The following is a 15,158-nucleotide window of genomic DNA, read 5'->3' on the forward strand; positions in this document are numbered from 1 at the left end:
GTATCTGTAATTCAGTTCATCTGTTATGCATTCAAGGCCCTTGGAACCTTCTAGCCGAATTGTGCTCATTCCCCTGGGTAAACCAAACTGAATCCCGCTCTCTGACACCCTTGGTTGCATTTTCCCCTCCTGCCTTTGCGACTGTTCTTTTGCCCGGTTGTCTGCTGACTCACCACCCCATCACTGTGGTGCCATCTCCTCTCTGCAGCTGCTCTTTCCTGCTCTTTGACTCTCGAGTTTAAATCTAATTGGAATTAAACTGCTATTTCAGATGCTGTCTTTATGTTCCAAGTTAGAGAACGGCCAGTGCCGCCTCTGTTCACACACTGTTGTACATGGTGGAATATTCCCGCCCTCAGCTGATTTCCATCTCATATGGCCTTCCCTAGCCTTCCCTATAGAGTGTTGTGAAATCCCAGGAAGGTCAGTCGGTGGAGGAGGATGTCACAGTAGAGGTGACGCGGGTGGGTCTTAAATCTGCTCAGGAGTCGAAGCAGGAGATTGGGATGAGAAGAGTCTGCCCATGCATGTCTCTCTCCCTGCCCAGAGGGCCTGGCCCTGCCCCTGTGTGCAGACAGCGAGGTTAAGAGACCATTTTCCAACTTTGCTGTTTCTGTTTCCAGCATTTTTTAAAAAGTATCCTCTGCCCTCGCTTAGGTGGACACAGAGCGCTCAGTCCATAGCTGTGGCTGAGGGTGAACCCACCTTGCCTTGCCGTTATCTTGAGTGAGAGAAGCAAGCCTGCCTGGTTCACAGTCAGTTGATTCAAAAGGGATGAAGCCTTCAATCCAAGAGGTCACTTTAAGGCCAAATAAGCAATACCAATATAAACTGACTGTTTGAAGCCCTGTGCCATTTCAGAGGCCAAATGTCAATTATTTTCATTAAAATATTCAGCACTGCCGGGCGGTAGTGGCGCACGCCTTTAATCCCAGCACTTGGGAGGCAGAGACAGGCGGATCTCTGTGAGTTCGAGACCAGCCTGGTCTACAAGAGCTAGTTCCAGGACAGGCTCCAAAACCACAGAGAAACCCTGTCTCGAAAAACCAAAAATAAATAAATAAATAAATAAATAAATAAATAAATAAATAAAATATTCAGCACTGAATTCAACCATGTAACCATGGGTTCATTATTCTAAAAAAAAAAAAGATAATAATCTCAAGAAGGAAAAAATACAGAGCCATGCAAATATTCACATTTTGTTTTAATTAAAAACATTGCTTAAATTAGTAGACTTTATGATTAAATTATGTTATATATAAAAATTAACTATGTTCATTAGAGGTAACTAAAAATAACAAGAGAGTAAAAAAGAAGAAAATTGATGGCATTATCCTGGATAAATATTACTACTAAATTTCTTCTATAAAATTATATCTCATTGATACAAATTTTAGGTTTCAGCATAAGGTTAATGCATATTGTGTTATCAGAGACTGTAGACACTGACCCCATAGTATTCACACGGACCCTGTAGACACTGACCCCACAGCATCCACACGGATCCTGTAGACACCCCACAGCATCCACACGGACCCTGTAGACATTGACTCCACAGTATCCACACGGACCCTGTAGACACTGACCCCACAGCATCCACACGGACCCTGTAGACATTGACTCCACAGTATCCACACGGACCCTCTAGACACTGACCCCACAGCATCCACACGGACCCTGTAGACACTGACCCCACAGCATCCACACTGACCCTGTAGACACCCCACAGCATCCACACCGATCCTGTAGACACTGACCCCACAGCATCTACACGGACCCTGTAGACACTGACCCTACAGCATCCACACGGACCCTGAAGACACTGACCCCACAGCATCCACACAGACCCTGTAGACACCCCACAGCATCCACACGGACCCTGTAGACATTGACTCCACAGCATCCACACGGACCCTGTAGACACTGACCCCACAGCATCCACATCTAACACATCTTAATTTTCCTGTGGTTGAGCGTAGGTTATGTTTTTCAGTCTTACCTATCATCTCGTTTTTATGCAATGTTTTTCCACATATCAGGTGATTTGATTGTAGTACACTCTTAGGTTAGGGTCACAGTTACTAAATAGAACTTGTTCTGCTCTTGTAGGGGACCTGAATTTGGTTCCCTGTGCCCAGGTCGGGCAGTTCACAGCCTCTTGTAACTCTGTCTCTGAGGGATCTGACACCTTCATCTAAACTTTGGGGGCACTGAACTCATGGTACATATACCCACACATAGGAATACATGTATAGACATAATTAAAAGTACTGTCTTAAGAAAGAACTACATGTCATGTGGTGGTGGCACCTACATTTACTCCTAGCACTTAGGGAGGCAGAGACAGGCAGATCTCTGTGAGTTCCAGGTCAGCCTGGTTACAGAGCAAGTTCCAGGATATACAGAGCTGTTATACAGAGAAGAAAGAAAAGAAAGAACTACAGAGTCAAAAGACATGAATATTATAAGTATTTTTTATTGAGTATACATTTTCTCCACTCCCCTCTCTTTAATATTATAAGCTTTTGATCTTCATTGCCAAATATGTTCTAACGAGATTGTATTGGTTTGTACTCTTGTTAGTGGAACATGAGAAAATATTGTGACAACACATGTCAGAATATTCCTTCCATTTATTGACTATCCCGTTGAAGAACTCTGTGTGGAACCACATTTTCAAGTATGGGAGTAAGGAGTGGGAGAAATAAAGGGGCTTAGGCATAGCTTTGTGTTTTATTTTATCAAATATAGTTATATTTGATTATGCCAAACCAAATGATCAGTGAGTTATTATTATTATTATTATTATTATTATTTGGTTTTTCATGACAGGGTTTCCCTGTAGTTTTAGACCCTGTCCTAGAACTAGCTCTTATAGATCAGGCTGGCCTCGAACTCACAGAGATCCGCCTGCCTCTGCCTCCCGAGTGCTGGATTAAAGGCGTGCGCCACCACCGCCTGGCGATCAGTGGGTTATTATAAGTAGTGTTTAACTTCAAGATAAACAAAGAAATTGGGACTTTTGCTTCAAAAGGAAGCAAATTGAGGAGGAGTAAATTGAGGAGGTGAAAATTGCAGTTCTTCTGTAACCAGAGATTCTTAAGGGAGACTCTTTTGTAGGTAGATAGGTGTTGCATCTGTGAAGTCACAGCACTCAGTCCTCAGAGTAATACCCTTGAAAGCTGGACACAGGGCACACTTATGATCCTAGCACCTGGCTGCTACAGGCAGGAAGATTGCCATGAGTTCATGGCCAGCCATGGCTATAGAGAGAAACTGTCTCCACAAAGGTCGTGGGCAGCAGCTAGCAAATAAAAGAATGATGCCCTTGAGGATGGCTGAGAATATATGCAGACTGCCCCCTGGAGGTCATTCCTGGTTAGCAGAGACCCGTGGAGAAAGGTCTCCTGTAGGTTTCTTAAGTCCTCATGCCTGCCACCTTGGGCAGTAACTTGCATTCTGCAATCACACCTGTTTTTGACATCTTTTTCTTTTTTTGAGGGGTGATGGTGGTCAGGACTGAACCGAGGGCTTGTGCGTATGAGGCGAGCTCTCTACTACTGAGCCACCCCCAGTCCTGTTTTTTGAGTCTTAATCTATAAAAGCAAAATTTAGAAAAATGGAGTTGTAGTATAGTTTATCTAAAGTTATATGTATTTAAGTCTCAAATGAATGTTTATTAATGTCTTGATAATATTATGTATGCTTTTTTTCCTTCTGAGTTTTTACACAAAGTGCTTATTTGTGTTCCATTCACCTCGTTTGATGACTGTGGTCTCCATGGGACAATCTGTGTGACTGCTTTGGAAATGATGTGGTAGTGTCAAAGTTGGTCACCCTCCTGTCCCTCCTGGATGATTTGTTGGGTGACTTAGCATTTTGATAGAGCGTTTGACATTGGTCATCAGTTTGTGCCTCCTGGCAGAAGCCATGCTGAGCATCCACAGCCATCTGGCCTGCATTACCAATGGCCTGTGCACCAGTGCAGACCAAGAAGAGAACGTACTATAGGCTGTTAGCTTCTGTGTCTGAAATGTGTATCTTCTCTTCTAATGCTGCTTTTTCTTTATGTTCTAGGTTGGGGTTTTAACCAGAGTGCCAGACAGTGAGGTATGTGCACTCCGCATTATGTTGCTTGTTAGTGCTTGTGTGGCACGTGCTTGTGGACGAGTCCTGTAGGAGCTCTCTGTGTGTTCTGGCAATTCTTACAAGGAAAGTGACATTTTCTCTCATCAGTACTTCTGTGCTGTCATCAACAGAGGGTAGCCTAGAGCCTGGCTTAGCACGTGTCTTGCTCAGTGGCCGACTTCCACAGTTTTGACAGAGTGCAGGGTTTCTCAGGCCTCCCTGTTTGCTTGCTGTGAGTGAGCCGAGATCTGGTGTGACCTGTCACCTGGGCTTATATATTTGAATTTTGAAATAACTGAAAATAATGGTTCTGCAAGTGACCAGTAGAGGAAAACAGAAGCAGCCAAACTCATCCCTTAGTGCAGCCACAATGGTCCTAGGAGACTTGTAGAGTCTGTCATTAACTTACTTATTTCAAAGGAAATACTGAGCTTCATGAATTTTTAAATTTGGCTCAATTATGCGTAATTGCTAGTATAACCAGGAAAAATACTGGTCTGGACCAATCTGGAACAAAGGTCCTAAACAGTTCTATTTTGTTTAATTTATTAGTATGTTTATGAGCACTACATTTTCCTGAAGAAAATTTAAGGGTGGAAAAACTAGTGTTCTAAATTTAGAGGTTCCACAGGACCATGAGTCAACGTAGCACAGTGGTATTTACACTAGTTGCTGATTGCGGTATTGTTCAGAGTAGCCAAGTCATGTGGTCAACCTCGGTGTTCACCAGCAGAGAAATGACAAAGAAAATGTGGTGTATTTACAACAGAATTTTATGAAGCCATGAGAATGATATATTGTTTGCAAGAAAATGGATATAACCAGAGATTATCATGTGAAGTAGATCAAGTCAGGCTCAGAAAGATAAATGTAACATTTTCTCCCATTTGTGGTTTCTTAGATTTTATAAAGATACAGAAAAGCTTCTCTATGACTATCTAGAGAATGATGGAGGCTAATGAGGGGAAGGAGAAGATGGGAAGTTTGGAGTGCTGTTGGGGAGGCAGTTTGTTCGTTCCCGGCTGCCAAGACATGAAATAATCACATAGAAGCTATAATTATTAAGTCACTGCTAGCTAGCTCTTATATCTTAAATTAGACCATTCCTATATTTTATATTTTTCCACGAGGCTCATGGCTTACCAGCAAGGTTCGGCTGCTCACATCTTTCTCCTCTGGTGGCTCCATGGCTTCTCCTAATTCTGCCTACTTTCTCTATATATATCTTTTCCAGACTGGCTGTGTTCTGTTAAGCCATTGGCTGAAAGCAGTTTCTTTATTCATTAACCAATAAAGCAACACACAGACAGAAGGACTCCCCACACCACTGGACCGGCAATATTTATACTTGTGAACTAAAACCCAGGACTGTATATATAATGACTGTATGTCAGCAAAAGCTAGGGGTTCCAATAATGGACCGGCAATATTTATACTTGTGAACGAAAACCCAGGACTGTATATATAATGACTGTGTGTCAACAAAAGCCAGGGGTTCCAATAAATACTCCCCCATTCTCTGCTCTCTTCCAATTAAAGAGGTTATGTTAGTCAGAAAATGGAGATTTTGAAAGTTTAGGTTTGTGGCTGATAAAAGCTGATTAGAACTGTGTGTGATGGCTTACACCTGTAACCCAAGCACTTGGGAGGTTGATGCAGGAGGATTATGCATTTCAGTTTAGCCCTAGATGCTTGGTAGCACTCTACTTCAAAAAAACAAAACAAAACAGGAATGAGTGAACAGATGTCTAAGGACGTGGTCCATGGGCTTCCTGGTACCCCACTGCAGTGCTGTTCTCTGGGGAGCTCCACCACATAGGCCAGCAGCTGCTGATGAGGAAGCCTGGGCTCTTCTGCCGTGTCTGGCGTTCCTCTGAGGAGACGGAGAGCTGTCTCCTGTGAGGTTCCAGTGAAGAGATGTAAAGTGTGGCTTTGGTTTCTCTACTAGAAATCCCGTTCTCACTGGAACCTCTGTTCTCACTGGAACCTCTGGTTTGTGTTCTACTTAGGTCCCAGACGTGGAGTCCCGGGAAGACCTAATCAAGAACCACTACATGGCAAGGATAGCGGAGCTCACGTCTCAGCTACAGCTGGCGGACAGCAAATCAGTGCACTTCTACGCAGAGGTGAGTGGAGCTAATAAGATTGCCCCTTCCCTCTGCCCCTTCCAGTCGGGTCATGGTTCTGGTTCTGTTCTCCGTTTGCTGGGAGAGACGTCACCACCAATGCGCTTTCTGTCCTCCTGTGTCTCGGTCGGTCATGGCTGATGGCGACCAGTTTGTCCGCCACTCCAGCACCTTCAATTTAGTAAGTGTAAGACTTGATGCATCGTTCCCAGGTTCCTGCAAGAGAGATGACAGGTTTGTGAAGCTTTTCTGTGGCCCTGTGTTGTGAGTTTTGGAGGATTACTTGTGTTGGTGGTAGAGGACACGCGTAGATGAAGAGATTTTCACATGTGCAGAGTGAAAAGTAAACCGCATCTGACCTTTTTTGGTTTTATATGTCCTTACTATGCAGGTGTGGGAGTGCCAGCAGGTGTAGACATGAGAGGACAGTTTGCAGGTGTTGCCTCTTTTCCACTGTGTGTTCAGGGATCAGGCTCAGGTTATTAGGCTGATGGCACCTTTATCCCCTGAGCCATCTCTCCAGCCCATCTTTAAATTCTCTTCAGTGTCTTTATGTCTCTGTGTGTTGAGAGGGACTGTGGATGTGCGTGTGCACACACGTGTGCATGCACATGTGGACTCCAGAGGTCAGCATCAGGTACCTTCCTCCATCATTCTCCAGCTGTCTCTTTCAGACATGGCCTCACGCTGAACCAGAGCTCTTGGTCGGATAGACTGGCTGGCTAGAGCCCAGGCTCCTCTTGTGTCTGCCTCCCTAGCTCTGCAGTTACAGCCCTGTGCCGCCATACCTGGCTTTTTTGCAGGCTGCTGGGGATCTTAGGTCCTCATGCCTGCACAGCAAGCAGTTGACCTGCAGAGCCATCTCTCCAGCCCAGCAAACTCACATTTCCAAAGGAGAAGTTTATAGGACTGGATTTAAATGATAAAATGGAAAATGGCACCCATTTTAACTTATAAAAGATACAAAATCTTACTTTTGTCACCTTTTCTTCTTCCTTTACTCCATAATTCATATAAATAAAACCCACTGTTCACTATACATAGAGTTTGCAAAGTTGAAGGGGAAGTTGTAGACTGAGACTGCTCATTTGTTTCCCAGCTGTCCAGACACGAATAATCACACAAACTATATTAATTACAACACTGCTTGGCCAAAAGTTTAGGCATATTTCTGGCTAATTCTTATAACCCATTTCTATTAATTTGTGTATCGCCAAGAGGCTCTGGCATACCGGTAAGGTTTTGGCATTCTGCCATCTTTTTCCTTCAGCAGCTACATGGAGTCTCTCTGACTCTGCCTACTCTCTCTCTATCTCTGTTCTGATTTCTGCTAAGCCATTGGCTGGAACAGCTTTATTCAACAACTAATAAAAGCAACACATATAAAGAAGGAGATCCCACATCAGGAAGTGAATGAAATCAGTACAACTGTTAAAGAATAAGGAAGGAAGAAGGCTGGGTGGGTACATGCAGGGTTTTAGGTCTTCGGTTCGTACTTTATAGTAAGAATTAATTAAAGAGACCGTCAGAGAATTATAGCACTTTAAGGTGTTAAACCGCAAAGGAAGGGACTCTTTCTTGGACCTAGTGTCATCTGTGATTGTCTCCGACATTGCAGAGATGAAGAGGTTGACAGGCAGCCAGTTGCTGGAGGTAGAAGAGCACCTTATGTTTCTTCTTTTAAAGTAAATCAGCCCAGCCCAGTGTGCAGGCAGTTGCTGCGCCCCCTTTCATTGGTGGTCTCTTATGATTGCTATGTTACAGTATAGAAGGGGGCACAGCAAACAGCCTGGCCAATGGTGGAACTGCTGCCTCTTGAGCTGGGCCTGCAACTGATACCACATTTCTGCTTCCCTGTCTGCTCTCCGGGTTAGTGTTCCCAATGTCATTGTCATCTTCCTATGGACCGTGCCTTGCTTGCTTTCTCCCTCTTGGTCAGGGTCAGTGCTGAGCACAGAGGGAAGTGGCTGATTTGATCGAACAGATTGTCCTGAAGTTTTCTCGAGAACAAATGAGTAACAGGGAATTTTAGTCTGTCTCATTTTCATGAGATCTGCCTATTTTAGCACATGTTTTCAGCACAATTATGATAGAAGAATTTTTAGATTGTCCCAGTTTGTTCTCATCTATAAACAGGAAGTAGTACCTCCCCGTATGACTTCACTGGAAAGGATACTTGGAGATCCTGATGTCTACACAGCATTCAGTGTGTGTCTTCAAATCGCCCTTGTCTGAACAATAGTGAAATAAAATTTCCCCTTTTCCTTTTCATCTGCTCTGTTTTGAATCATCTGGGCTTAGTAAAACTCTGAAGAGATTTGTCTTCTCCGTATCGTCAGCATAAGTCTTACGGTGGGAATATAAAGATGTCATGGTTCCTTCCTGCATTGGGGTCTCTACAGAATAACTTTAAACCCAAATCCCAGATAGGGCCCCTGGTTGGCAACCTGTGATCACTTTTGAGATAACCAGTGTCCTCTATCCACAGGAGTATAAATGGATCCTGTGTAAATAGAGAATGTTCTCGTGTGCTTTGTAGTCACTGCAGCTGAGAACACTGATGAACTTGGACTGCTGGCCTTTTTTACCTTATTAAAACAAGAGGGTGTGGCTTCATCTTCTCCGGCACATGTTCAGTAGAGAGTTTTGGAATGGATGATGGCCTTTGGCTTTGGTGACTATAACCTACTAACCTTCCCAGGATAAAGTCTGATGCTTTATTGTACAGTGCCGAGCGCTCTCGAAGAGACTAGCCCTGGCGGAGAAGTGCAAGGAGACGCTGACCGAGGAGCTGAAGCTAGCCAGTCAGAGCAGCAGCAGGCTGCAGGTGGGTTCCTGAAGGTGACCTCTGCACCAGTGCCTTCCCTTGGGAAGTGATCGCCGGCCTTAAACACGCCGTTCTGCAGTTCATGTCTAACTCACCTGAAAGGCATGCATTACTTACACTAGGCAAAGAGTGGTCATCTTACTTGTTTCTGATTTGAATTTCAAATTCTGCTGTAGTCTGCATTTGTTTATTTTCACTCACCCATAATCCTTCTTTCTCTTCTTCCTTGTCATGACTGGCTGCAGGCTTGTTTTGCCCACATTATTCTGTCTTGTTTCAGAAACTGACCTAAATAAACCTAAGAGGGCGGCTGCAAACCATTCCTCCTTCCTCACTGCTGGGTTTCATACCCTCGTTTTTGCTAGACATGGTGGCACACGCCTTTAATCCTAGCACTTGGGAGGAAGAGGCAGGTGGATCTCTGAGGCCAACCTGGTCTACAGTCTGGGTTCCAGGGCAGCCAGGAACACATAGTGAGATCCTGCTTCAGTATGTATATACAAATACATAAGCAGACAATCAAATTCCAGTTTCTGACATCGCCTTCCAGGAAGCACTTGTTGGTGTCAACATGAGAGAGACACAGGAAAACCCAGGAACACAGTGGTCCGTGTTTCAGATCAACTTCTCAGATTACCTAGGAGACATTGAAGAGGCTGGGGAGAGCTTGAAGTGCAGGCAAGAAGGTGTCCTCCTGGGAAGGAGCAGAAGGCCAGGTCTATGCAGAGCCTTTGAAAACCCGGGGTGGTTTGGAAGCATCAATTCATCTCAGGCTTTTGACAGTCCTGTACCCAGCCAAGGAGGGAATGCTTATATTTTGGACATGCAGGAACATTTGTGCAAGCATGCCTGTATTCAGACTTGCTAAGTAGACTGGCTAGCTCATCAGTGAGTCCAGCGATCTGTCTCCTCCCCAGCACTGCGATTCCTAGTGTGCCGCACAGGCCCAGTTTCTCGGGCACTTGGGGCCTCATGCTTGCAAAGCAAACACTTAACAAGCTAAGATAGCTCTCCAGCCCGTAAGTTTTCCCAAATAAGTTATGAACGCATTCTTTGAAGGCTGATACATTTCCCCATTTCTTTTCAGTTCAACCTGTGCCTTACCTTTGTGTGAACTAATCAGCTAGGCTGCTCTCCAGATGTTTGTAATAAAGAAGTAACTTTGACAGGCCTTCTCCTTCCCCTGCTCTTAGGATGAGCTGACGACCACCAAGAGGAGCTACGAGGATCAGTTAAGCATGATGAGTGACCACCTGTGCAGCATGAACGAGACACTGTCCAAGCAGAGGGAAGAGATCGACACGCTGAAGATGTCCAGTAAGGTGTGTGCAGGGCAGGGAGTGGGAATGGCTGATGCAGCTGGTAGAAGACACGTCACTGTGGTGTTTCAAGAGCAAGGGTGAGAGTATGTACTTGTGAGTCACCGTCCTGCGCCTCATTTCCCTGTCCAGAAAGAAAAATGGTTTCTTTGGCTTAGTCTAAGCGGCGGTTTGACCTGCTGCCTTTTGACATTTATGCTTTTGTGCGTGAGTGAGGGGGACCAGCAGATGGCCTTAGGAGGGGAGCATGCTCTGTCTGTAGAAGATCCTCACACTATTTGTAGAACCCTTAGCAAATTGTTTCATTCAGTAAAATCATTTATTCTCGTTAATCCACAAGTAAAACCTCACACAGCTTAAGGAAGCCACTGAGACACTTATCAGTCCCAAACGCTGGCCTCTCAGTGAGCTGCAGTTTGAGACTGTAGACTTGACTTGGGGTTTTATTCTTTCAGTATCTACTGCATTTTTTTTTTTTGTTTTTGGTTTTTCGAGACAGGGTTTCTCTGTGATTTTTTGGAGCCTGTCCTGGAACTAGCTCTTGTAGACCAGGCTGGCCTGGCCTCGAACTCACAGCGATCTGCCTGCCTCTGCCTCCCGAGTGCTGGGATTAAAGGCGTGCGCCACCACCGCCCGGCTTATCTACTGCATTTTAATTCAGTTATCTACCACACAGAAAGAAGAAACAGAGTAGAAACTGGCAAAAACAACAGCAAGCACAACAAAATTAGCCTAATATCCTCTTTCCTGGCTCGTGTGTCCCCAGCCTGCACTCTGTCCTCACATTGCCCTCTCTTGATTTCTTTCCTAAGTGTTGTACCAGATCGACACTTAGACCTGTTTCCATGTATCCATATATTAGAGGCTAGTGTCCGTATATGAGAGGGAGCATGCGCTTCTTCCTTTTCAGCTTAGGTCACCTCTGTTAATGTTATGCTTCCTGAGTCTGTCCATTTTCCTGCAAATCTCATTTTTCTTTACAGCTGAATAATATTGCATATCATCTGTCTCCCACCTCTTTATCAGTTGGTTGGCATCGAGGCTGGTTCTATTCCCTTGCTATTCTGAGTAGAGCAGAAATTCATGTGGATGTGCAGAAGTCTCTGCAGTAGGAAATGACCTTTGGGTATATGCCCAGGAGTGGAATGGAGTCCTTTCTTCGCGTAACTGCCCATATAACCTAGGGATGCTAACCATTTTATCTCTAGGATTGCTGTTGACTCTGTTTCTCGGGGGGTCTCTGTCCGAGCCAGTCTATAGATACTGAGTAATGTGCTTAGGTAGGCATGCATCTCCATATATGGCACACCACGTCTCTGTTAGTGAATGTCAGCTTCACGACACCGGGTGCTCAGTTCCATGTGTCATCTCAGATGGTCGGAGCACTTCTGGAAGCCAGGCCTTTATCACCCATCCATGAGCTGAAGAGGCTGTAGAGTGTGGCTGCAGAATTGCACTGGTGGAGCAGACCAATTCTTTGCTTGGCGAGATTCCCCCAGAGAACATTCTGGGTTGCCACACTGGAGTCTGCACTACACAACCCTCCCCAGCATCATTTCAGGGTAGCCATCGACTTCTCACTGTGTAGAGAGGGTTCCTGGCACTTGTCTGGGCCATCTCTGTGATGACGACCAGCCAATATACTTCCAGTTATATCATAGCAGTTGCAGAATTACAGTTATGAAGCAGCAATGAAAATAATTGTATGGTTGGGGTCGCCACAACATGAGGAATTGCCTTAAAGGGTCACAGCATTAGGGAAGTTGAGAGCCACTGCTGTCAAACCTGTTTATTTAAACAACAGAAAAACACATTGGAGCTAAAACTGTTTGCTTCATGAAATCGCATAAGAAAAGGAATTTGGTAAACTGGGTGTCGCTGGCTTTCTTTATTATCCACCATTGGCCCTGAGAGGGGTTGGATCCATATCCATGGAATTTGGGAAAAGGGAAAGTCAAAGTAACAGCAGCTTTGTGGTCACTGAAGAAAAGCTGACCTGCAGGTTCTCTCAGCTGCTGTCCACATGGGAAGCCGGAGTGTTCTGCGGGACAGCATGGCTCCCAGACAGCCTGTTTTATAAGCTGTGAACGCTTTTCATGAAGCTTGTGTTCTGATGGTGGCTGTTGTTCCTTGCACAGGGAAATTCTAAGAAGAACAGGAGTCGATAGTTGACGAAGAGCTCGTCAGTGACTGTTCCCTCCAGACCGGCTGCAGCTGCTGCCAAGAGTCTCGGGGTCAGACCCCGCAACCAGTGCTGGCGGCCTCTGGGAAGCTGAAGTGCGGTTGGACCTAGTAAATTAGCCAGTGTTGTCCGTGACCTTGAGACATTTGAAGTATATTTGTAAACATCAAGGCAAATACAGAATTTGGTGTTGACAGTCAAATGGAAAACAATAGACATAACCATGGATATTGTGGTCTCCTTATGCTGTTTTTACTGTGCACTTTTTGAAATTAGGACCTAATTTCATTATGTAAGAACAACAAACATTTTGTATATTTTCAAGCTTGATTATATGGCAATGGATCTTGTATTTGTGGAATAGATATATGTTTCTGGATAAAATGCTTAAATTGTCAGATGTCATTACATCCTGTATTGTCATTTCTTCTTATAATTGAAAATTGAAAGATGTCTCAGATTCTTTTTAAAAGATTCTCTCCCTTCCCTCCCCTTCCTCCCCATCTCCCCCTCCCTCCTCCCCCTTCTCTCCATTCCTCGGAGGTGATGAGCTTCCCATCCTTCGCATCCCATGGGTTTGCTGTCGTGTCTGCAGCTGTACAGCACTCTCTGTGTTAGAATAATTGCTCAAGGAAATTCATGTCAATAAATTCCTACCCACACGAACCTTGCAGGCTGTCTGTGACAATGTGATAAAGGAGCTTCAAACGCATCCAGTCCCACTGACCTAGAGATAAACTTTCTAGTTGAGCTCTCGGACAGTCGGGCCTCTAGAAGGCCCTTGAGTTTTGGGGGCACCCACCTTTCAAGCAGAGACCCCTGGTCTCTCCTAGACACGTGCCATTTCAGTGCAAACCCCTGGGTGCCTGTCCCTGCACCCCACTCCCAAGACCGCAAGCAGATGTTTTGTGCTTGGTGGCTTGTCATTGTCTCCCGGATAGAAACTAAGGCTTAGAGGGCCGACGCAACCTGGCCACAGCCACACGAGTGCACCCCTGAGCCCGCTCCTCAGGAGGGCTTTTGGATGGGCATTCCGCTCCAGGTGCTGTTTCTGGGAGGTAAACTATGACATTTCTCAGTAACTCCATTACTTCATCCTGCCTCCTCTTTCATACCTTCATTCAAAAGCCTGTAAAGTTTTTAGCTAGTTAGCTTCTCAGATTCATTTAAAGGCCAGATATAATATTTGCCCTTGATATATATTTTTATTTTTAAAAGGTTTTATTTTTAAAAGTTATGTAGGTGTGTGTGTGTACACAGGAGAGCAGGTGCCTGCAGAGGCTGGAGGTATAGCACCTCCTGGGGCTGGAGCTCTCAGTAGCTGTGAGCGACCAATGGGTGGAACCCGGACTCAGGTCCTTTGCAAGAGCAGCAGATGCTCCTAACTGCCATTGTCTCTCCAGTCCTTGGCGTGATTATTTTTCTCCTTTGACATAAAAACATTACCTATTTTTTGTGTGTATGATTGCTTTGTCTACATGTATGTACATGTACTGCATGTGTGCCTGGTACCTGGAGAGGCCAAAAGAAGACATTGGATCACTTGGAACTCGAGTCACGCTGTTGCAAGCTGTCATGTGGGTTCTGGGAGCTGGGCCTGGGTCCTCTGCAAGAGTGATCTTAACCACTGAGCCATCTCTCTAGCCCCGACTTCTCGCCTATACAGACCTTGCCAACAAGTCTAGTGTATTTGTGCCACTAACTTGTTGTCATCGCTCATTTATAATGAGAGTTTCAAGATGTACACAGATGTGGAGAGAACAGATTCTTGTCCCTGTCAGTTATCAGAAATACTTTGGTAAGCTTGCTTACCCTGTTGCACACACTTTTTTTTTTCTTGGAGTGTTTAAGGTAAGTCTAAGACACTGGGTTATTTCATCTGAATGCTTCAGTTCTACACGTGTGTCGGTGAGTATGGTTAGCACTGGTTTCTGAACCTGTCTTATTCATTAGTCATCATGATCGATTAGTGCAGGGAGGGTGTGCTCAGGTACTGCACACAGTGTGTGGGGGGAGGGGGTACAAACAGCTACATCAACTGTCTGGAGAGCTGCGTTGCAACATAGCGGTGATATAATCATGAACTCTCTCATCCTGTTCTGAGATTGTCTCAAATTAAGAAACACTAATACATAGAGGCTTTTTCCCTTCAACTTCTCTGTGTTTCATTTCTTAATTTTTTAATTATTCTTAATTATGTGTATGTCTTTGTGTGTATGATAGGGTACACATAAGTGGAGGAGGCTAGAGGCATTGGGTCTCCTGGAACCAAGTCACAGGCTCCATGAATTGCATGACATAGGTCTGGGAACTGAACTCCAGTCCTCTGCAAGAGCAGTATGTGTTTTTAACTGCTGAGCCATTTCTCTCCAGCCCCCAAATTGTCTATGCTTTAATCAAAGCTATGAGCCTCAGTGTGAGTCAGGCTGTTGTAACATACATGTTCCTGATGGAAAACAAACAAAAAAACTGTCCCCAGTCCTCCTCCCACTCTGCAGAGAGAAAACCCTTCCACTTTAAATTTTTTGCTTCACCTTTTGATCGTGTTGACATTCAATATAAACTTCCCTGTG

At 44.8% G+C, this 15,158-nt stretch overlaps 1 protein-coding gene across 1 annotated transcript in view; it reads left to right on the forward strand.

The window, feature by feature from the left end:
* Nucleotides 1–13,251, forward strand: part of Ppp1r21 (protein phosphatase 1 regulatory subunit 21) — a 61,588-nt gene extending 48,337 nt beyond the window's left edge. Inside the window, exons 18-22 of the mRNA XM_041631084.1 lie at nt 4,081–4,113; nt 6,141–6,257; nt 8,986–9,084; nt 10,278–10,406; nt 12,542–13,251. Of these exons, the coding sequence (XP_041487018.1) occupies nt 4,081–4,113; nt 6,141–6,257; nt 8,986–9,084; nt 10,278–10,406; nt 12,542–12,571 (408 nt within the window). The 3' untranslated portion in view covers nt 12,572–13,251. The remainder of the gene's footprint in view (nt 1–4,080; nt 4,114–6,140; nt 6,258–8,985; nt 9,085–10,277; nt 10,407–12,541) is intronic.
* The last annotated feature ends 1,907 nt before the right edge of the window (nt 13,252–15,158 follow it).

Source organism: Microtus oregoni, unplaced genomic scaffold, assembly GCF_018167655.1.
Source record: "Microtus oregoni isolate MIOR12 unplaced genomic scaffold, Mior012 000036F_ref0000092, whole genome shotgun sequence".
Classification (NCBI taxonomy): domain Eukaryota; kingdom Metazoa; phylum Chordata; class Mammalia; order Rodentia; family Cricetidae; genus Microtus; species Microtus oregoni.